Here is a 23427-nt window from a genome sequence, read left to right as displayed (position 1 = left end):
TACTGGGTAAACCTTACCTATTTGTAATTGTTCATCTGTGTATATCAAGATTTTCTTGGTATTATGCAACCAAAACAAAAAAATGGAGGTTGAGTCTAAAGTAAAATTGCAACTATCATTCATGAACTTCAATTTCAAATCTGTGCTCAACAAGAGTCTCGTTATTCTTGTCAGCTACCTTGACATCAATTCGTAAAATAAATTTATATCACCATCACCACCACTACTGATAGCAGCTAAAATTTTATAGTGCTTACTATATACCACGCACTGTGCTACATGTTATATATAAACTTATTTGACCCTGACATTAACCTTATGAGGAAAGTATCATTACTACATTCATTTTAGAGTTGAGGAAACTGAAGCAAATAGAAGTTAAGTAACTTGCCCAAAGTCAGTTGTGACAAAACGTAATTTCTAATGGAGGAGTCTGGGCCCAGAATCTGTTTTTGTCTTCTAAGATGCCATTTATTTATTTGTCAGAGAGAGCGAGAGCGAGAGAGAGCATGTAGATTTATAAGCAGGGGGAGTGGCAGGCAGAGGGAGAAGGAGGCTACCAGCTAAGCAAGGAACCCTCTGTGGGACTTGATCCCAGGACACTGGGACCAAGACCTAAGCCAAAGGCAGACGCTTAAGTGTCTGAGCCACCCAGGCATCCCGCCCAGAATCTGTTTTTCATTACTATGCTATGCTGCCTCTCAATAAATACTCCTTTTAATCTGTTCATATATTGCAGTCTACTTTAAAACTTCACTGGGGGGGAGGGGTGTATAGACAGTTTTCCTTTTTGCTTCAAACAAAAAACTCTCCGTTTTTCTGGAAAGAACCTAGTCACAGATATTGACTCAAAGGTAACAAACTGCCAAGAAAAATACATATCTAACTTTATTAATCATCATATTAATGGGAAATACATATTAAATACATATTAAAACCAAAATGCAACAGTCATTGCATACCCATCAGAACAGCTACAATGAGAAACACAACATACGAAGTTTTAATAGAATACAGAGCAACTTGGACTCTCATATGCTACTTGTAGGAGTAAAAAATGGGTGCATCAATTTGAAAAGTGGTGGACAAGATTTAATAAAGTTGCATATTTACCAACTCTATGACAAAACTAGGAAATACATATACATGTCCACCAAAAGGCCTTTAAAACAATGCTCAAAGCACCACTATCTATAATCAATCAAACCTGGAAACACCCCACATGTCCATCAACAGCAGAATGGATAAATATTCCTGTACTGGAACACTAGAAAAAGAACAAATTATTGCTACACATCATGGATAAATCTCACACACAGATTGAGGGAAAGAAGCAGAAGCAAAAGAATACAAAGTTCAAAAGACAGAACTAATTTAAAACTAAAAAGTATGAGAAGTGAGGGTAGTGGTTACTTTTGGGAAGGAGTTAGTGACCTGATTAATTTGCGGTGTGTGCAGCCCCACCCAACCCCAGTCCAAACACACTGAGCACCAACTCATGTAGGCACTTTCTTTGGCTTGAATACTCATTCTTTATGTTCTCCAACAACTTCTGAGTTCAACATTTAGCAGAAGATCTAAACAGACTTTAGAACCACTACAAAAAAATTGTGCCAATTCACCATTAAAATGCATAGGGAGATGAACAAAAATGTTACCAGATTGAAGAATTATAAAAAGAAAAAAAGAAAAAAGATGGGCAATATGAGAGGATAAATTGGAATTACTCTTTTGAAGGTTGGTAGTTTGTTGGTGACATCTAATAAAATAAGCAATGTGTATATCCCTTGACCCAGTATTACTACTTTTTAAAGATTTATTTATGAGAGAGAGAGCAGAGCAAGCAAAAGAGCTTGAGGGGGGTGTGGGGGATGTGCGCGTGGGCACGGAGAGAGGGAGTAGCAGGCTCCCCACTGAGCAGGGAGCTCGACCCAGGGGTAGATCCCAGAATTCTGGGATCATGACCTGAGCTGAAGGCAGATGCTTAACCCACTGCCAACCAGATGCGGCCCTTCCCCACCAGTATTACTATTCTTTTATTTTTTTTTAAGATTTTATTTATTTTTGAGAGAGAGAGAATGAGCTCAAGTATAAGTACAAGCACAATCAGGGGAAGTGGCAGAGGGAGAAGCAGATTTCCAGTGGAGCATGGACCCCAACATGGGACTTGATCCCAGGACCCTGGCATCATGAACTGAGCCAAAGGCAGATGCTTAAATGATTGAGCCACACAGGCATCCCCAGTATTACTGTTCTTACTTACGCCATGGAAACACATCAAAGCCTGAAGATGTGAAAATGGATGTTCTATGCAATACATTTTATAATAAAGCCCAAATTGGAATCATCCCTAAATTTGTTGTTAGGTGGTTGGTGAAGTGAATTATGATAGTTATATGATGGACCACAATGCAGTGACTTTGCTGCTTCCAAGTTCTCTAGGCCTCAGTTTCCTTATTTATAATTGAGGAATAATGACAGTATATTAGAACTTATTAGGAATAGCACCTGGCACACATGTGTTTTTCAAATACAACAAAGGTACTGCTAAAAGGAATGCAGTGTGTATGTGCTGACATAGGATGGTGCCTAAAACTAAATGCCAAGGATGCTGAATATATCTTTTTTTTTTTAAGATTTTATTTATTTATTTATTTCTGAGAGAGAGAGAGAGAGAGAGCGAGAGCGCACAAGCAGGCAAAGTGGCAGGCAGAGGCGGAGAGAGAAGCAGACTCCCTGCCAAGCAAAGAGCCTGATGAGGGACTCGATCCCAGGACCTGAGCCGATCACGACCTGAGCCGAAGGCAGTGGCTTAACTGACTGAGTCACCCAGGCATCCCTTGAATATATATTTCTATATATGAAAATAAAAAACAAAGGTCATAAAGGTGGAGTCCTAATCCAACAGGACTGTTGTCCTTTTTTTTTTTTTTTTTTAAGAAATTTTAAGATTTTATTTATTTATTTGACAGAGAGAGATCACAAGTAGGCAGAGAGGCAGGCAGAGAGAGAGGTGGAAGCAGGCTCCCTGCTGAGCAGAGAGCCTGATGTGGGGCTCGATCCCAGGACCGTGGAATCATAACCTAAGCCGAAGGCAGAGGCTTTAACCCACTGACCCACCCAGGCGCCCCAGGACTGGTGTCCTTATAAAAGCTTTTTCTCCCCACATATGCACAGAGAAAAGACCATATGAGGAGAGGGAGGGAGGGAGGGGAAGAGAGACAGAGAGAGAGAGAGAGAGAGAAGGCAGCTATCTGCAAGCCAAGGAGATCTTGGACTTCTAGTCTTCACAAGAGTGTGAAAATATTTCTATGATATTTTGTCATGGGAACCCTAGCAGAGTAATACCGGAAACTAAGGATCGTTATTTATCCTCTTGGGGAAAAAGCTTAAAGTTTTGTTTATCAAGTGACTTGGACAGAACTGGGCTTGTAGCTAGCAGGACCTCACTGATTTTATGGCAATTTGCTTATCAGTGTTGGTTGGTATGGCTTTGCTGCTATATACTACTTAACAGCAAGGATTGTGGGAAAGGAGATATAAGACCCTAATATATATCACAATTACCAGAGATTTCCTATATTTACCTAAATGAACATGACTTGTGTTCAAACTGGCTTAGCGTCATCTATAAAATTCCTTAAAAGTTCTATTAATTATTTTGGTCCTCTTAAGCATCCAGGATTGTTCCTAGCTATAATTCCTTAAGCCTCTACCCACAGCTTTCTAAACCCATTAGAGTTTCTGCTTAATTTATTTCCATTTGACTTTTTTTTTGCCTCAAAAATAACATCTGAGGGATGCCTGGGTGGCAGTCAGTTAAGCATCTGCCTTCAGCTCACATCATGATCCCTGGGTCCTGGGATCCAGTCCCACATCGGGTTCCTTGCTCAGTGGGAGCCTGCTTCTCCCTCTGCCTGCCGCTCCCCTTGCCTGTGAGCCCTCTGACAAATAAATTTACTAATTTCATAGAAACGATCTGTATTTCTATTTTTCTTAGCATACAAAATCACACAAAAAAGGTCATTTAGAACATGCAAACTACATATGGTTACAAATGACCTGCCCCTTACCCTGTTTGTTATTTTTATTAATCAACTTTATTTTTTTATAGCAGTTTTAGGTTCACAACAAAATTGAACAAAAAGTACATTGTGCTAATATACCCTTTCCTCCCCACACACCCACAACCTCCTCCACTATCTATATCCTGCAGAAGAGTAGTACATTCGTTACAATCAATGAGCATACACTGACCTCAGTACCACCCAAAGTCTACAGAGTACATTAGGATTCACTCTTGGTATTAAATATTCTATAAATGGACAAATATATAATGACACACATCCACCATTATAGTTTTCATACAGAACAGTTTTACTGCCTTAAAAATCCTGTGCTCCACCTACTCATCCCTTTTCCTTAACCTTGGCAAACAGAGATCTTTTCACTGTCTCCATAGTTTTGCCTTTTCCAGAATCCCCACGAGCTGGATCATGTGGTATGTAGCCTTTACACATTGGCTTCTTCCACTTTGTAATATGCATTTGGGGTTCCTCTATGTCTTTTCATGGCTTGATAGCTCATTTCTTCTTAGCAGCAAATAAAATTACATCATAGAGATATGCCACAGTTTATTCCTATCTATTATTTTCCTAAGAGCAATGATCTTAAATTATAAGCCTAAATGCTCAACATCTCTTCTAAGCACAAGTTAATTTTCTTAATCCACATAAAGTGGTACTGTAAGAGAGTTCCAATGAGTTCTGCTGCATATTATAGACTTGTATTCTGACAGATGATTTCCATCTTTCCACTACGCTTTCTTCTCTTTCTAAAAAAAAATTGAGAAATTAAATTAAAATTAAATTAAATTTATTACTTGAGAAAGTGCAAGCATGAGTGGAGGGGAAGATGGAGAGGGAGAAGCAGACTCCCCACTGAATAAGGAGCCCACCACGGGGCTTGATCTTAGGATGCTGGGATCATGATCTGAGCCAAAGGCAGCTGCTTAACCAACTCAGCTACCTGGGCACCCCTTTCCACTATATTCTCAATACAAAATAAATGACAAGTATGGTTAAACCTGTCTTAGCTTTTTATATAAATATATATTTTACCTGTTACACTATTTAACACTACCAGTTTTATTTTTTCAGCAAAAGATCCAGACTAAAAGTAGAACACATTCATCTCAGAATGTAAACTGACAATACTAATGGTCTGCAATTTATTGCAGCCTATATTTTTTGTTAGTCTGGTGCACCATTACTATATTCTAATTTTATTTCTCATCTATAACTTTGCTTTTCAAGACCCCAATAAAACCTCCAACCACTTAAGAATAAATGACAGTCTTTAAAATTTCACAAATACATCAACAACCCTAACAATACTGGAATATGTTCTGAGGTGGTATCATCCACAAAAACACAAAACTGAAATCCACTGGTCTTCTACCTATTTAAGACCAAAATCTCTACAGTTATACCATCTCCCATTCTGTATGCCTATAATGTAAATATACCCCTTTTTTTGTATTTATTTAAATAATTTTTACACCCAACATGGGGCTCGAACTCACAATCCTAAGATCCAAGAGTCACATGCACTTCCCACTGGGCCAGCCAAGGTGCCCCAAATATTCCCTTTTAGTGCCAATTACTTTAAATCTGATTTTAAAGGCTGGAAATTCAGAAAGAAATACCAATACAGAAAGGAAAACTGAAAATCTGAAAACTAATAAACAACTAGTAATATAACTTTGATAAAGCATTTCCCAGGACACAATGTTATTTTATAAAAGCAAGACATAATAGTTTTTTTCCACATCATTTTCATTATTTTATACCACTAAAGAAGATAATTCTTAAAATTACCTTATGGTATGATAAAATTCACTAACCTGAGAATGTATCTCATGAATGTATAAAATAAAATTTGGAAGAAGAAATATTTTCTACCTTACTAAGGGCTATATGTGTATACTATTTGATCAAGTCCAGGGGTGTTCCTAGAACAGTACAGTTCATTTACTCATAAAATATGAGTGGTAAAAAGAACTCTCTCCAAAATTTACAAGGTAAATTTTTTCCTCATGCCTATTGCTAATTTTCCAAGATAAAATTTGTAGCACATAAACACAGGCATCTTGTTAGCAAAACCTAACCACTGAATCAGAAATTGACTTCCTGGGATGCCTGGGTGGCTCAGTGGGTTAAGCATTTGCCTTTGGCTGAGGTCATGATCCCAGGGTCCTAGCATCGAGTCCCACATCAGGGTCTTTGCTCAGCAGAGAGCCTGTTTCTCCCTCTGCTCTCCCTCTCTCTCTCTGACAAATAAATAAATAAAATCTTAAAAAAAAAATAAATTGACTTCCTTTTAAAAAGGAAATTCTAGGGGTGCCTGGGTGGCTCAGCGGGTTAAAGCCTCTGCCTTCGGCTCAGGTCATGATCCCAGGGTCCTGGCATCGAGCCCCGCATCGGGCTCTCTGTGAAGCAGGGAGCCTGCTTCCCTTCCTCTCTCTCTGCCTGCCTCTCTGTCTACTTGTGATCTCTGTCAAATAAATAAAATAAAATCTAAAAAAAAAAAAAAAAAAAGGAAATTCTAGCACCTTTATATTAATAACCTTCTTTTTTGTTTTTTTTTTTTAAATTTTATTTTATTTATCTATTTGACAGAGAGAGAACACAAGCAGACAGAGGCCGGCAGAGAGAGAAGGGGAAGCAGGCTCCCCGCCGAGCAGAGAGCCCGACTCAGGGCTGGATCCCAGGACCCTGGGATCATGATCCGAGCTGAAGGCAGAGGATTAACCCACCGAGCCCCCAGGCGCCCCATATTAATAACCTTCTTAAAATATTTTCTATTTTTTCGTTCACATGATCTTAGGGACTATTTTCAATAATCAATATTGGGTGTTACATCATAATTTATCAGTCATAGATACCAAAACATTCTATCCACCTCAAATTTTATTTTATTTTTTTAATTATTTAAGTTCTCTCTACACACAACATGAGGCTCGAACTCAGGACCCTGAGATCAAGAACTGCATGCTCTTCCAACTGAGGCAGCCAGGTGCCCCTATCCACCTCAAATTTTAAAGTAAACACAGGGGCACCTGGGTGGCTCAGTGGGTTGGGCCTCTGCCTTCAGCTTGGGTCATGATCTCAGGGTCCTGGGATCAAGCCCCACATCGGGTTCTCTGCTTGGCGGGGAGCCTGCTTCCCCCTCTCTCTCTGCTTACTTGTGATCTCTCTCTGTCAAATAAATAAATAAAATCTTTTAAAAAATAAAATAAAGTAAACACAGACAAATGATCTCATGGTTAAAATGTCTACATAAATTAGATTTAAACCTGTAGAAATGATCATCAGTTTCTCTACCCTATTATCCATTTCCATCTTCCTCTCCCCGCTAGTTTAAGAATAAATTATAGCCTATTGACCTCAGTCTATTTACTTGAAGCCCTTAAATGATTTATTTCTGTATCCTATTAAAATTAAACAGAAAACTTGTTATTTTGTATTGTTATATCCAAATGTATCACTGATAACTATATAAATCAAAACAAGAATAAAATATATTACCTATTACTAGAAGATAACCACAGCATTATAAAGATGGTTCAAACATTTAAGTAATTCACTTCCCCACTTATAAACTGGGAATTAAACAAGCCAGGATGCCAGTAAGAAATCCAAGGGATATCTTCCCAAAGGGGTTTTTCATTATGTTCAACTCTGCATAGGCTTTCAGATAACTGACTTAAAGTTCGTTTTTTGTTTTTTTTTTTTCCTGGTTCTCAAACTAGCAACATATAGGCAATTTAAAAAGGCGGGGGCAAAGAGGGATACATAAAATGTAGAATGTCCATATAATGGAATATTATTCAGCATTAAAAAGGAATGAAGCACTGTGGATCCACACTACAACATGGAAGAACCTTACGCTAAGTGAAAGAAGCCAGTTACAAAAGACCACATACTAGATGATTCCATTTATATGAAATGTCCAGAAGAGACAAATATGTAGAAACAGAAAACAGATCAGTGATTGCCAGGGGTTGGAGGAAGCCGGGAATGAGGAGTGACTGTTAACAGATATGGGTTCCTATTTGGAATGGTGAAAGTGATCTGGAATTAATTAAGACCGCTGTGATAGTTGTATAACCTTGTGAATACACTAAAAACCACAGATTTGTATACTCTAAAAATGGTAGATTTTATAGTATATGAATTATATTTATTTTTTTAAGTTGGCTCTATGCTTCAACACACGACCCTAAGATTAAGAGTCACAGGCTCTACCAGCTGAGCCAGCCAGATATAATAGGAGTTATATTTTTTTGTTAAAGAGATGTCATTCGTAACCTATCCCTAACACAAGCAACAGATAATTACATTTTGGGGTGCCTGGGTGGCTCAGTCGTTGGGCATCTTGCCTTGGGCTCAGGTCATGATCCCAGGGTGCTGGGATTGAGCCCCGCATAGGGCTCTCTGCTCAGCGGGAAGCCTGCTTCTCCCTCTCCCACTCCCCTGCCTGTGTTCCCTCTCTCGCTGTCTTTCTCTGTCACATACATAAAACCTTCCTTAAAAAATTAGATTATATAAAAGCACAAATGATAAATGCTTTATTTTCACTAAAACTTGCCATTTTTTTCATCCTCAGATAATTCACAAGTAGGAAGAACAGGTAGATGATTGATTGCTAAGCTTTAGGTACATTCACTCCCTTGCCTCAACATTTGAGCAAAATCATGCGCCATCTACTAGAGCTCCTAAGCTGAAGCAAAGACTAGATACTAACCAAAGCAATTTCCTCTTTTTCTTAGACACACTGCTAGATGGCATCCCGCAGCCTCTAGAGTTAGTTTCTGATCGAGTTATGGCCGCTGAAGTAGAAGTGAAAGCTGTGTGCACCACTCCTAAGGCCTGGCCCAATAAAAGCCTTCCACACACAACTGTCCACCCCCTTTCTCCTCCCCTTAATGGACGTGAGTATGAAGAACGTGGAGCCAGAAGTCAGAAAGAGCCTGCATCTCTGAAGGAGTTACCCACCTACTGGAAACATCCATTTTAATTTTCACATCAAGAAATAACACATAACATTTGAGTCATTATATATATAATTTGTGGCATGGTTGCTACAGCAACTACGGTTACTTTAACTCAGACATTAGCTTATAAACACGTATTATATCCTCTTAAAAGGCATTCTGAATCATCGAAGGCATGTTACCCCATGCTGATTTTAAACTGTGAATTTGTTATTCTTGATGATTTTCTGAATACTTTTCTGGCAATGATTCTCTCCAATATAAAGCTTCCAGCAAGTACCTTGATAGAAACTATCCATGATTATATTTCATGTTTTCTTTACCTCTACTGTGATTCAAAATATCAGTATCTATCTTTTTAGGTATATAAGTTAAGCACCAAGATCATGTAACACAAATTCAAAACCTCTCACTTTTCTGAAAATACTTAAAATACTTAGCACAACACAGTCAATGGAATCCCACTTTCTCAAGGCCTAACTCACATGAGATAAAATAGTGTTTAATAGAGAAGTACTTTTAAATCCTGGGAAGAGCCATCTCTTCAAAGTCCCAGATGCCACTAAGTAATCAGTAAAGGGAAAAGAAAAGGGAAGTGGAAAAAGCAGGAAAGAAAGGCCCAACTGGGCAAGGATGGCAGACATCCACGAAAGCCTCAAGTACCATAAAGTTAACCTATGCTTATTATTGTTGCATTATATGTAAGGTGTAGTAAAAGATTATTTCTTGTTTAACAGTTCCTATGTGAAACCAAATGTAAAAATTATCTCATGAAAAATCTTAAAACTTTAGCATTTTATTCATCAAACTAGCCATAACCTGAGATTAACTGGAAATAAACAAGATTCTGCTCATCCTTCCCTACCCAAAACAACAAATAAACAAATCTGCCATTCTTTAAAAAAACTGCTAATATTCTGAAGAAAAAAAAAATAATCAAACAAACCAGGGCATCTAAAAAGAAAAGGGGGGAGCAGGCAAGAAAAAAGAAGAATCAAAAGACTAATCCAAAGTTTTCCCCCTTTTAATAGCTAACAGAGATCATTCGGCCTCATTTTAAATGCTCTTTCTGTCCATCTTTCCAAAGAGCAAGAAGACATGATTAAGGCAGGAAGAGCCACCTGCTCGGCCTGCTCAAAATCAGAGCTTACCTCCTTAGATTGATGGCCTGTGCCAAGTTTGGAACACCTTCCATCTCTGTTGTCTTCTGCCCCATCAGACTGCTGATAGGCCTATGGGGGGAAGAAAGAGAAACACACCTGCTAGAATGCCGTGTCCAACTCATTATTTGCCTTCTCAAAAGGAATCATCAGTTCTTACTACTCACGGAAGGCAGATAATCCAATGGTTATCTGGCCTCAGAGGATTGGCACTGGTGTTTCAGAAGCCTCTCCTTGAACAATCGAGCATCAGAAGTCTCAACAGGTAAGCAAGAATCAAACACCGACTTAAGAGCAAACAAATCTCAGACAACCACATCGAAACAATAATAAGAGCCTCTCCAATGCCAACTAAGTTCTGCGCCATGTCTCTAAAGTTCCAAAGATTCTCGATAGATGTTATTAATCAAAGACACAATGCGCAATGCTAAAGCGTTCTCACAAATTGATGATCGTATCCTGAAAACAGACTAGAATAACTCCGAGGAATCTCTGTGGTAGAGATCTGACCTAGTCTCTGTCTTGAATATGTTATCTAAGCCATCCACATCAAAAAGTTGACCACTCTCCTACCTAAAGTCTCCATGCAGGTAAAATCCATGCTTTCCCCCAGCACACATCCCTATGTACACCTTCATGGTCAAGAAATACTTCCTCATGATCAACCAAAATCAACAAGTAACATTTTCTCTAATATTATCTTCCAAAGTTACAGAAAAACAACTTGGTATCTTCTTTACCTATCCCTCTGTATGTTTGAAGTAATCAAATCATTCATTTTTATTCTGTTCCCTAAGCTGAATCACCATATCCCTTCACCCTTACTAATAAAATTAATTTTCTATGAAACTTTAGCTCTTTATATTAATTATACACTACAACCTTAAGGTTCTCAATAGACAACACTAGACTACAGAAAGGAAAGAGTCCAAATACAGATAATGAGACATACAACAGATCCGAAGACCACATAGGGTATTGTTTAATGAAGCAAAGTAATAAAATGTGTTTGCATAAATTATCTTGTGCTTAAGTTTTGGCTTTCCCTCTAAAAATAAGTTCCAAAAAAAGAAACCCTTATATAAAGTTTATTAAATATACAAATGTTCTTAATACGGCAAAGAAGTCAAGTTGAATGGACTAAAAAAGTAACTTTTTTAAAGTAACTTTCTATATAATGAATTTCACTTTGTAGGTTTTTTTTGTTTTTGTTTTTGTTTTTTTAAAGTAAGCTCTAGGGGCGCCTGGGTGGCTCAGCGGGTTAAGCCGCTGCCTTCGGCTCAGGTCATGATCCCAGGGTCCTGGGATCGAGCCCCGCATCTGGCTCTCTGCTCGGCAGAGAACCTGCTTCCTCCTCTCTCTCTGCCTGCCTCTCTGCCTGCTTGTGATCTCTCTCTGTCAAATGAATAAATAAAAAATCTTTAAAAAAAAAAAAATAAAGTAAGCTCTATGTTCAAGATGTGGCTTGGACTCACTTTGACCTTGAGATCAAGGGTTGCATATTCTACTAAATGAGCCAGCAAGGTGCCCCTCAATTTTGTCATTTTTTTAAAGTCAAGGAGATATATGAAACTCCTAAGGTTGCCTTATTAAAAATATACTTCCAACTACAATATAAATAATCAGTTTTCTACTTTCATCACTCTAAAAATAATGCAGAAGGGACCACCTATTGACAAGAAAACATTAAAATGGAAAAAGTAGCCTACTGCAATATTATTTAACTTTTCAGAATATTAATATGTATTGAAATCACAGAGCACGGTAAAGGGGCTGATAAAGCTTTTTATTGACCTGAAGGTATTTTTTTAAAGTGACTTGAAAAACAGTGACAAAAATATTTAGGGCCAACTATTAACTCTGTCTGGTATGACTCTACACCTGATACCTTAAAAATGGCTTATTTTTCTTCTTTGTTGTGAAAATTCTCAATTGATCAACCACATCATTAAGAGACAGACCTTGGTTATAAATAATTCCCCAAATGGAAGTCTGCTCTAATCCCTTTATTCTTTTAAAATTAAAAAATACTACCTCCCTATGCTTTCCACCTAGCAATATGCTAATTCTTATGACCAAGAAATCAGAAGTGTTTTCCTTCCAATAATAATAATATATGTTTCGAGGTAAAGAATTCAAGGTATTTTATTAAACTAAGATCTTTATAGCAAATTTTAAAAGCAAATGAATGTTTTATGGGGGATGGAAAGAGCAAAAGGTCAGAATAAATCTCTACTACAATGTCATCAACTGTCAAAATAATTTTCCCATTTAACTTAAAAAAGAGATTTTCATTCAAAGGTAGGAAGGCCAGATTCAGAGAAGAGCCCTTAAGTAGCTTAAAATCACTGCCATCACCTCCACAATCAAGGGAAAAGTCACCTATTATAAATTTAAAGAGCTTGAGGGAAACAGTTTTCCTAAGAATCAAATAATAAATGGTTCTACATCAGCTCCATGAGCTGATATGTTGCAAATAATGACCCAAATACATGTTATGAAAAACAAAATGAAATATACTACTAAACCACACTTCTCCAATTCTGTTCACATTAAAAATGACCAAACACTATTATAAACCAGAACCACTAAAATACTCATCTTCTTTGCCCTACTTCCTTAAATATATTCTCAGAAAATTATCAAAATACAGAGACATCTATAGGTTTAAAAAAATATTCACAGCAATATGATTCACTACACTGGAAAAAACGTTCAACTAACCAATGAAACTTTTTTCTTTTTTTAATTTATGTATATTTATTTTTACCTGATTCATTCCTTCATTCTACAAAGGATTTGAGATGACAGCTTATTAGAACATAATAATTCACTGTATGTGTATAAATATAGATCAAAAAGAAAACAATTTAAATATGCCAACCAGGTAAGATCCAAACCAGTCCTTACGGCTGCACTTCTAAATTAGTTCTGAGTTTCAAGTAGCCAAGGTAAAAAAACAAAGTGGCCATTAAGTAATTCTCACTAGAATAAAGGAGAAAACACACACCAGAGAAAACAAGAATTGATAATAGATGGTATTAGCTTCTGGATGATGGGTATAGGCAGACATTTAAAATATTTAAAGATTATACAAGAGAAACAAATAGTGTTAAGGGGAAGATACAAAATTATATGTACACTCTAACTGCAGTGATATAAAAACACGGTATATACGGAAAAGAAGACCAGAAAGTCATACACACCCTTCTCCCCCACAGTGCTGATTTGTTTGACTGCAATGACCATATTATATTCTTCTGTACTACAAACATATTCTCCTCTACCAAGCTAAATGCTAGGCATACAGTAGTATAATATTTTTAACTGTATTAAAATGTCTTTATTTACTTGACTCATTTAAGATAATACCTGGCATATTAAGATATATACAAAAGAATACCAAAAAAATGCCAAACAACATACAAAAGAACGAATATAAAGTATTTTGTGACAAAGAAAGAACCCATTACTGCCACATCATGAATAGCAAGGTTGATTATTGACTCCTTCAATAGTTGTCAAGAACCAACAGGCCTTTCTCAACCCACAACTGTGTTTTTCCACCCCATGTATGTTTCAGATTCTTTCTTAAGGCTCACAAGATGCTGTTATTGTTACCTCTTGTTAACAAGAAGTGTTATTATTACTCCCAGATATAATATAGCATTTTTAAAAATCCTTTATTCACGTTGGGAAAACCAAAAACATATCCTACATAGTTCAAGTTTTGAAAAGAAAGCTACTAGAAATCTCCAAAATCAAACATAACCACAAAACCGTTAACAAAATTTTTATAGAGGTAATTTCTCAATGTTGTGAAATCATACCACAACCTGATGATTCCAAACTATCAAAAGCCGTAATCTATGTCCTTAACTCAGTTCCTATTTCTTGATGTTTCCTTGCTTCTCAAATAGCAAGTAACTACAACCAAAATTTCCCCTTTTAACACAGGAAGTTGTCTTCAAAGTGGAACTTGGGACTTTTACTGTGGCTACTTTTTAAAGAGGATATGTGCCCTAAAACAGATCATTAGAATCGACAGTCTTCAAAATTAAAGACTCTAACATACAAATATGAAAATGGAAATTGGACAAGATACTGTTATCACACTGCACTCAAAAAATGTCACTAAACAGAAGAAACTGCACCGATCCTCTCTATTATAAATGTCATTATCAGTAATTTCTATGGCCTTCAAGAAGTGTTTATTTAAAAATAGAAGTTAGGAAAACTAAAAAACATTCAAAACATTTTAAAAGTTTAAGACAATGAAAATAAAAATAGATGTCACATTACAGTAACAAAAAATCATGATACACTTTAAAAAAAAAAACTGATGAATAGTCTGATATTCTGTTGCTTATCATATAAAAAAGAATTCACATACTCTACACACACCTATTTACATTTGTTTTCATCTTTTAAAAAAACATATTCCCAGTCCTGGTTTCCTGAAACGATAAGACATTGGTGATACTTAAAGATTACCTCTTACTTCTACCTTTTTTAAAAATAAGGAGCTTTGACTCATATAAGGGATTTGAGGGAGGGATAAGTAAGAAGGTTAAATGAAAAAAGAGTCGTATATATACACAATGGAATACTATGCAGCCATCAAAAGAAATGAAATCTTGCCATTTGCGACGACGTGGATGGAACTAGAGGGTATCATGCTTAGCGAAATAAGTCAATCGGAGAAAGACAACTATCATATGATCTCCCTGATATGAGGGAGAGGAGATGCGACATGGGGGGTTAAGAGGGTAGGAGAAGAGTAAATGAAACAAGATGGGATTGGGAGGGAGACAAACCATAAGTGACTCTTAATCTCACAAAACAAACTGAGGGTTGATGGGGGGAGGGGGGTTGGGAGGGGGTGGTGGGATTATGGACATTGGGGAGGGTATGTGCTATGGTGAGTGCTGTGAAGTGTGTAAACCTGGCGATTCACAGACCTGTACCCCTGGGGATAAAAATATATGTTTATAAAAAATAAAATTTAAAAAAATGTGAGAAATATAAGAAAAAAAAAATGAAAAAAGAGTCAAACATTTCTCCCCCACCCACATTTTTTTCAGGTATTTAAATATGGTAAATGAAGACTTGGAAGAAAATTTTAATTTCATATTAAATTTCAAATTTTAGATTTCATATTATACCCAGTTCAGGCTTAAAGAAAAACAGAAGGAAGAGAGAGAAAAACAATTAGATGGAAGAGAGAAAAAGACTCCAAGGTATCAAAGGAAAAGGACTTATTAATCCAAAGCATTAATAAAAGACTTATTGGGCGCCTGGGTGGCTCAGTGGGTTAAGCTGCTGCCTTCGGCTCGGGTCATGATCTCAGGGTCCTGGGATCGAGTCCCGCATCGGGCTCTCTGCTCAGCAGGGAGCCTGCTTCCCTCTCTCTCTCTCTCTCTCTGCCTGCCTCTCTGTCTACTTGTGATCTCTCTCTGTCAAATAATAAATAAAATTAAAAAAATAAAAAAATAAAAAAATAAAAGACTTATTATAGTCTTAGCTCAGCTCATAGACCAAGAGATTTAGTGTTATGAATTTTGTGCATCTGAATGGTCAATTTTGACTGACCACGGTTTTAAGTTTTTTAACTGTTATTTAGACACCAAGATTTATTTCAAAATTGGATGGCAAACTCCCAGGGGGGAGAAATTCTTGGTGGGATATTATATTAATAACAAAAATGAAGTTTTCAGATTAAATTTAGCTCAAAGATTAGATATCTATCTAATTTCCTCATCACTTGCTTAGAGAATTAGAAATCATTTTTAAATGATACCTTATTTTTAAAAATTAAGATGGAAAACACTAGTAATCAGTACTTCTGAGAGAGAAATGAGAGGATAGATACCTCAGAGCATAACAATTCCAAAAAGCTGGATATGATTCACTAGTCTGGGTAACAAATCTTAATTAAAAGCCTACTTTATTTTGTTTACATTTACCTGAAAAGAACAGGAAGCAGGTTTTTTAAATTTTAATAATAAAAGGGATAAACTGTATATGGAAAAAAATTAGTAATTCATTCCATTTAGAGACTTTTGTGAAAAAAGTAGCAGTATCTCCTTTGAAATTTTTATTTATGTATGTATTTATTTATTTATTTATTTTAGAGAGAGACAACACAAGCAGGGATGGGGCAGAAGGAGCTAGAAAATCTCAAGCAGACTCCATGCTGAGTGCGGAGCCCAACTTGGCCTTGATCTCATGCCCCTGAAATCATGACTTGAGCCAAAATTAAAGAATCAGACACTCAGGGACTCCTGGGTGGCTCAGTCAATTAAGCATCTGCCTTCAGCTCAGGTCATGATCCTGGAGTCCCAGGGTCAAGATCCACATAGGGCTCCCTGCTCAGGAGGAACTCTGCTTCTCCCTCTGCTCCTCACCCAGCTCGTGTTCTCTCACTCTGTCTCTCTCTCAAATAAACCTTTTTAAAAATCTTAAAAAAAAAAAAAGGAGTCAGACACTTAACCAACTGAGCCACCCTAGGTGCCCTAAAAGTATCTCCTTTCAATGTCAGACAGATGGTTTCAGGTATTCATCCTATAATATCTCCCTTATCATTAAAACAGATTACTCAATGTATAAAAGGAGTCCATACAAGAAGTTCCCTTCTAAGTTAAAAGAAAATGTCCTTATCCAAAACTTGGTACTCTTTGGGAATCAAGAGGAAAATACAATAAAATAAAACAATGAGGTTGGTTCTGTCCACTCTGCCTTTAGTGTCTGGTTCTAAAATACAATATAATCTCTGATATGAAAACACAATCAAGTTAGAATTAAAACAGTATCTCCAATAGCTCTTTTTCTTCTTCTTTGAGTAGAGAATGCTCAACTCTTGAAATGTACCAAAAGCTAGCAACTGCCACAAGACTGTTTCTCAAGAAACAGTGGTACACAGAGCAGTGTGACTCTAGTAATATATTTGTTAGTGTTTGGACTGTGGGGTCCATCGTCCAGCTCTCTAAGACCCTAAATTTCTATGGTAGAGTCACAGAAGTCATTCGATATATTCAATGTGAACAAAGGAAGTACTCTAGGTACTCCTACAAGGTATCTAGGTATCTACAAGTCTAAAAGTACAAAGACATGATACACTGCTCATTTTGTCTCACTTCTGTTACCAAAAGTGGCTTCTGTTACCAAACATCCACTGGCTCCCTTCCATGACATTTGCTTAAAGGCATGTGAGATTTCCTTGAATTCTATAATGCTCGAATTCCAGGTTCCCAGTGATTTGAGGTTTAGCTCTATTAGGCCATTCCAGAGTACTAGAGGGAGCAGTCAGTTACCACACTCCAAGCCAGGTAATGAGTAAAGGTTATCCACCATGAATTCCTATCTTTAACAGCAGGTGTCACTATGCAGCCTTAATGGTTCATGTAGGAAGCCAGCTGGTCATCTACTGCTCCCAAGATTCTGGAAGTTTACAGCGCTGAAAGGGAAAACTTGAAGGGCTCTCTACCTGCCCAAAGCAAACATGAAAACAGGCCATGAAGTTTCTCCCCATTTCTTTTTCTAATTTTGACTTAATTAGGTCTAATTCATAAGCCAAAAAGAGAAATCACCCTTAGAGTCTGAAACAATAGTTATTTTTTAGTCAAGAATACAATGAAATTATATTAAAAACAAAATAATTCTGAAAAATGATATTTTGTTCCCCTACACTCCCTCAGTTTTTCACTAGAAAAGAATGAAAAAGAGAATTCAGTATTTTTTTTTTTTTTTAAGTAAACTCTGTGCCCAATGTAGGGCTTAAACTCACAAACCCGATATTAAGAATCACATGCTCTACCAACTGAGCCACCCAGGAGTTCCTAGAATTCAGTAATTTTTTTTTTTTAAACATACTTCAGAACTAGAGTTTTTGTCACATTTGTAAATTTCAAAGCAATATGGAAAGCAATGGAACTTAGTGTAGTGGATCAACATGAGAAGAAATGATACACATGCACACACCCCAGAATCCTGCATAATGGATATGGCATAATGTTAACTGCAAAGGCTGAGAGCTAAATTGAAGAAGAGAGTCTTTTTTTTTTTTTTTAAGTTTTTTTTTTGTTTTTTTTTTTACTTATTTATTTGTTGGGGGGTGGCGGCAAACAAGCAGGGGGAGGGAGAAGCAGGCTCCCTATAGCACAGGAGTTAGATGCAGGGCTCCAATCCAGGACCCTGGGACCATGACCCAAGCCAAAGGCATACGCCAAACCCACTGAGCTACCCAGGCTTCCCTGAAGAAGAGAGTCTTAAACGTATCTCTTACTTAGTTACTTCTGCAGACATCAGAACCACATGAAGATGTGAGCAAAAAAGAACTGAACCTAGCTTCCAGGTCTTACTCTTCAGTCTGGGATGATGACAATTCCAAGCACATATTTGGAAGCCCAGTCAAATATCAAGATGAGTCACTGTGCTATTAGAGCCCACTCTTTAATGTGTACTTATGACAAGAAGTGTTTTTACTTACTCTGGTCAGCATAGTTTTTTGCTTTGAGTTCAAGTTGTCTTGTTTGAGATTCTAAAGATTCCACTCGGGTCTGTAAATCCTTTTTTTCCTGTTCTTGGGAGTCTTCAAATTCAATGAATTTCTAACAGAAAAGAAAAGTATTATGTTCATTAGAAAAATGAAAATTTTTTAGCATTATCAACTCCTGTGTTTCCTGGTATTAAGAATGACAATTAGGCATTAAGTACTTGGAAAGATTTAAGAATCAGGAACTTACGCTGATTTTCTTTTTTCTTTATAAAACCTTCCAAATACAGAAGGAAAAACATGACCAAATAGTTTATGAAGTGATTCCACTTCATGTAACAGGCATTCCAAAGAAAATACATGCATCCTACTCCAAATATATGAATCCTTTAACTAGCTTATTTGCATATTCATGAGTTGAAGACAGTTTTCAGTGTCTTCACAGTGTCAGACACAAAACAACATATGAAGAACTAAAGGATGACATGACAATTAATATTAGTTCAACAATTATTTGGTTAATAAACAATCTCTTATACTACCTGAACTATGGAATTTAAATTTTTTTTTTAAGATTTTATTTATTTATTTGACAGACAGAGATCACAAGTAGGCAGAGAGGCAGACAGAGAGAGAGAGAAGAGGAAGCAGGCTCCCTGCTGAGCAGAGAGCCCCATGCGGGGCTTGATCCCTAGGACTCTGGGATCATGACCTGAGTGAAGGCAGAGGCTTTAACCCACTGAGCCACCCAGGCACCCCAAAATGATTTTTTTAAAATCTGGCTTCCAGGGGCGCCTGGGTGGCTCAGTGGGTTAAAGCCTCTGCCTTCAGCTCAGGTCATGATCCCAGGGTCCTAGGATCGAGCCCCACATCGGGCTCTCTGCTCAGCAGGGAGCCTGCTTCCTTCTCTCTCTGACTGCCTCTCTGCCTACTTGTAATCTCTGTCTGTCAAATAAATAAATAAAATCTTTTAAAAAATAAATAAATAAAAAATAAAATCTGGCTTCCAGGACTTTGTTTTCCTTCTACATTACTGGTTGCTTCTCGGTCTTCTTTGTTGCTTCTTCCTCTTCTCCCCAATTTCTTAACATTCACAAGCTCAGTCCTTGGACAACTTTTTCTTTTCATTATTTACTCTTATTTTCTGGTGATCTCGTCCAGTTTCACAGCTTTAAATAGTAACTATATGCTGACAACCTCCAAATTTCTAGTCCAGTCTCTAGCCTAGACCTGAATTCCAGATCTGTATGTCCAACTGCCTACTAAACAACTTTGTTGATATGAGTACTGAATAAGCATCTTAACCTCCACATGTCAAACTTGTTCCTCCTGTTCTTACCTGGATCATTTATTTACTGTGGTCAGTTACACACACTCTTAAGAATTTAGCAGGCTTAAGCTGCAGATGGACATCTTTTTTCCAACATATGGAATGAACACGCCTGATAAATAAAGCCAATATAAAGGAAAACAAAGAGAAAGGAAGAAGAAAATCCTAATTAAGATTTTTTTTTTTTTTTGACAAGAGATCACAAGTAGGCAGAGAGGCAGGCAGAGAGAAAGAGGGAAGCAGGCTCCCCGCCGAGCAGAGAGCCCAATGCAGGCCTCGATCCCAGGACCCTGAAATCATGACCAGAGCCAAAGGCAGAGGCTCAACCCACTGAGCCACCCAGGTGCCCTGAAAATCCTAATTAAAGGTACTATTTGAGTCCTAGACTCAGTTGTTTTTACAACCAGCATTTTGGAGTTGTTTTTATTTTTTTTTTTTAGTTACATAAACCGATATATTCCTATTTTATATAAGCTTGAGATGGTTTCTATCACAAGTGACTGAAAGCATCCTAATACAATCATCTACTTTTCTTAAGAGCCATTTGGTTTCCTTTTATTATTAGATAATGTCCTCCTTATCTCTATAAGATTAAAACCTACAACCTCTGAAACATTGGTTCTTAATCATTCAGGGGTCCACAGAACCATCTGGTAATTTGATATATCGTGTTTCCCCAGAAAAAAATGCCCTCACCCAACCCAAATTCTGCATATTTTCCTCAGGGACTCAGAGATCCCTTAAGTTCTTCCACAAACTCCACGTTTAGCACCCATGCCCTATACTTTTCTATGAAAACATTCCATATTTGTGAGGCTTCTGGAAGCATCAAACAGCCAGTTTACTCTTCCAGAATACTAATCTAAAGATAACTGTAAGTAGGAGTAACGGTTATAGTAAATACAAGAAAAGAGGCAAACTGGGGCGACTGGATGGGTCAGTCAGTAGAGCATATGACTCTTGATCTCAGGGTCAGGAGTTCACACCCCAATTTGGGGAAAGAGCCTAGTAAAATTAAAAAAAAACAAAACAAAACAAAAAGCCAAAAAAATGGGGCACGGGGGGGGGCACTGTGCCCTGGGTGGCTCAGTTGGTGAGCCTGCTTCTTCCTCTCCCTCTGCCCCTCCTCCCTGCTTACATGCTCTCTCTCTAAAATAAGTAAAATCTTTTAAAAAATATTGTTTAAGGGGCGCCTGGGAGGCTCATTCGTTGAGTGTCTGCCTTTGGCTCTGGTCATGAACCCAGGATCCTAGGACTGAGCCCCATATCCGGCTCCCTGCTCAGCAGGAAGCCTGCTTCTCCCTCTGCCACTCCCCCTGCTTATGTTCCCTCTCTGACTGTGTCTCTCTCTATCAAATAAATAAATAAAATCTTTAAAAAAAATTTTTAAGCAAGCAAACCTGACAAATCATTCATTCATTCATTCATCCAAAAAATGTCTATTATTTACTATGTACCAGGCACATGAAACAGGACTGTGAATATCACACTATCCCTGCCTTCCAAAGGTGTTTTACTAGCTAGAAACTGAAGGCAAGCAGCAAATATAAAAGTTATGCTGAGGGGCACCTCAGTGGCATAGTCAGCTGAACAGCCAACTCTTGGTTTTGGCTCAGGTTGTGATCTCAAGGTCATGAGATCTAGCCCAGCATGGGACTCCAAGCTCAGTGCTGAGTCTCCTTGGGACTCTCTGCCCCTCCCCGCTGCACTCTCATACTCTCTTCTCTAAAATAAATAAATCTTTAAAAAAATAAAATAAAAGTTATGTTGAACGGAAAAGCAGCAGCTAGGGGCGCCTGGGTGGCTCAGTTGTTAAGTGTCTGCCTTCGGCTCGGATCATGATCCCTGGGTCCTGGGCCTGAGCCTGCATCTGGCTCCCCGCTTAGTGGGAAGCCTGCTTTTCCCTCTACCACTCCCCTGCTTGTGTTCCCACTGTCGCTCTCTCTCCATCAAATAAATAAAGTCTTAAAAAAAAAAAGAAAGGAAGACAGACAGACAAAAGAAAAGCAGCAGCTATGTAATAGGATGTTGGTGATGAACTCTGAGGAAATTACTTCAACATTTTGCCAGGGGATATAAAAAAAGTCTAAGAATTAATAAGAAAACGTAATTATTTTTTGGCCTGCTTTGAAAATGATGCTCCCTTGGCTAACTGAACTGCTATATCTGGGTTAAGTAACCGGAAATTTTAGGTTTCTTTTGTGCTATGGATAAAATGTTATTTTATTTATATATTTATTAAAGATTTTATTATTTTGGGGTGCCTGGGTGGCTCGGTGGGTTAAGCCACTGCCTTCGGCTTGGGTCATGATCCCAGGGTCCTGGGATCAAGCCCCTCATCCGGGTCTCTGCTCACCGGGGAGCCTCCTTCCCCTCTCTGCCTGCCTCTCTGCCTAGTTGTGATCTCTGTCAAATAAATAAATAAAATCTTTTTTAAAAAACACAAAATATAGCAAATGTTTACCAACTAATACTTATAAGGATGTGCTACTAAATTTCTAACAAAAACTTTACCACCAACACAATGGTGGTTGCCAGTGGCAGGGGCTGGGGGTAAAGGAAAATGGTAAAAATGGCCAAATGACACACTTTGGTTATGAGTAAGCTCTGGGGATATAAAGTACAGCATGATGACTACAGATAATACCACTATTCTATAATAGCTTTTAAAGTTCCCACCACAAAAATAAAAACTTATTATGTGACATGATGTTAGCTGACCTTATTGTGGTAATCACTTCACAATATGTACATATATCAAATCATTACGTTGTACACTTTAAACTTACACAATGTTATATAACAATTATTTCTCAATAAAGCTGCAAAAAAACTTTACCACCACTCTGCCTATTCCAAACTCCTGACAGAAGAAACCTCATCATGAGCACACAGCTTCGTGTCTGCTTTGTTTCTAAGTGACCCAGTTTGGCTACAGAAGGGCATGAATAATCCATAAGTTCAGCAGTCACTATACAACTATCTGCTTACTTCATAGGCAAGCAGCACATAGACCTACCTAGAGGATTCATGCTTCAGAACTGTTCACATTTTATAATGACTATGGAGCCTTTATATCTCTATCACCTTAAACCTTAAGTAAATATGGCAAAAGAGCCCCCGCCCCCAAATGACGTGACCATTCTTGGACTGGCAGAGCTATTATCTGCAAATGGAAATCTCTTGTTTCTGCAGTCTCCCTTCACAGGAAGGGACTGGCAATAATGAAAATATTCCAAAGCAAATACATGATGCCAGGCCTTTCCTTCAAATTAAAACAGATAAACGCAGAGACTCCAAAACAAACTGCCATCTTTCATAATGGTGTATGTTTTCCTTTCTTATTCTAAACAGTGGATCTTAAATTAAACTTTTGGAATCATGA

General features: G+C 37.6%; 1 protein-coding gene across 4 annotated transcripts in view; it reads right to left on the bottom strand.

The window, feature by feature from the left end:
• The window catches only part of LOC111151228 (sperm associated antigen 9), a 137240-nt gene that overhangs the window by 83056 nt on the left and 30757 nt on the right, over positions 1–23427 (bottom strand). For all 4 annotated transcript variants that reach the window (XM_022509027.1, XM_022509029.1, XM_022509026.1 and 1 more), the window contains exon 2: positions 18707–18827. In XM_022509027.1, the coding sequence (XP_022364735.1) occupies positions 18707–18827 (121 nt within the window). The remainder of the gene's footprint in view (positions 1–18706; positions 18828–23427) is intronic.

Source organism: Enhydra lutris, unplaced genomic scaffold (genome assembly GCF_002288905.1).
Source record: "Enhydra lutris kenyoni isolate GAN:26980312 unplaced genomic scaffold, ASM228890v2 scaffoldscaffold26, whole genome shotgun sequence".
Lineage (NCBI taxonomy): Eukaryota > Metazoa > Chordata > Mammalia > Carnivora > Mustelidae > Enhydra > Enhydra lutris.
The sequence above is the reverse complement of the archived record's forward strand: the minus strand, read 5'-3'. Positions and strand labels throughout refer to the sequence as shown.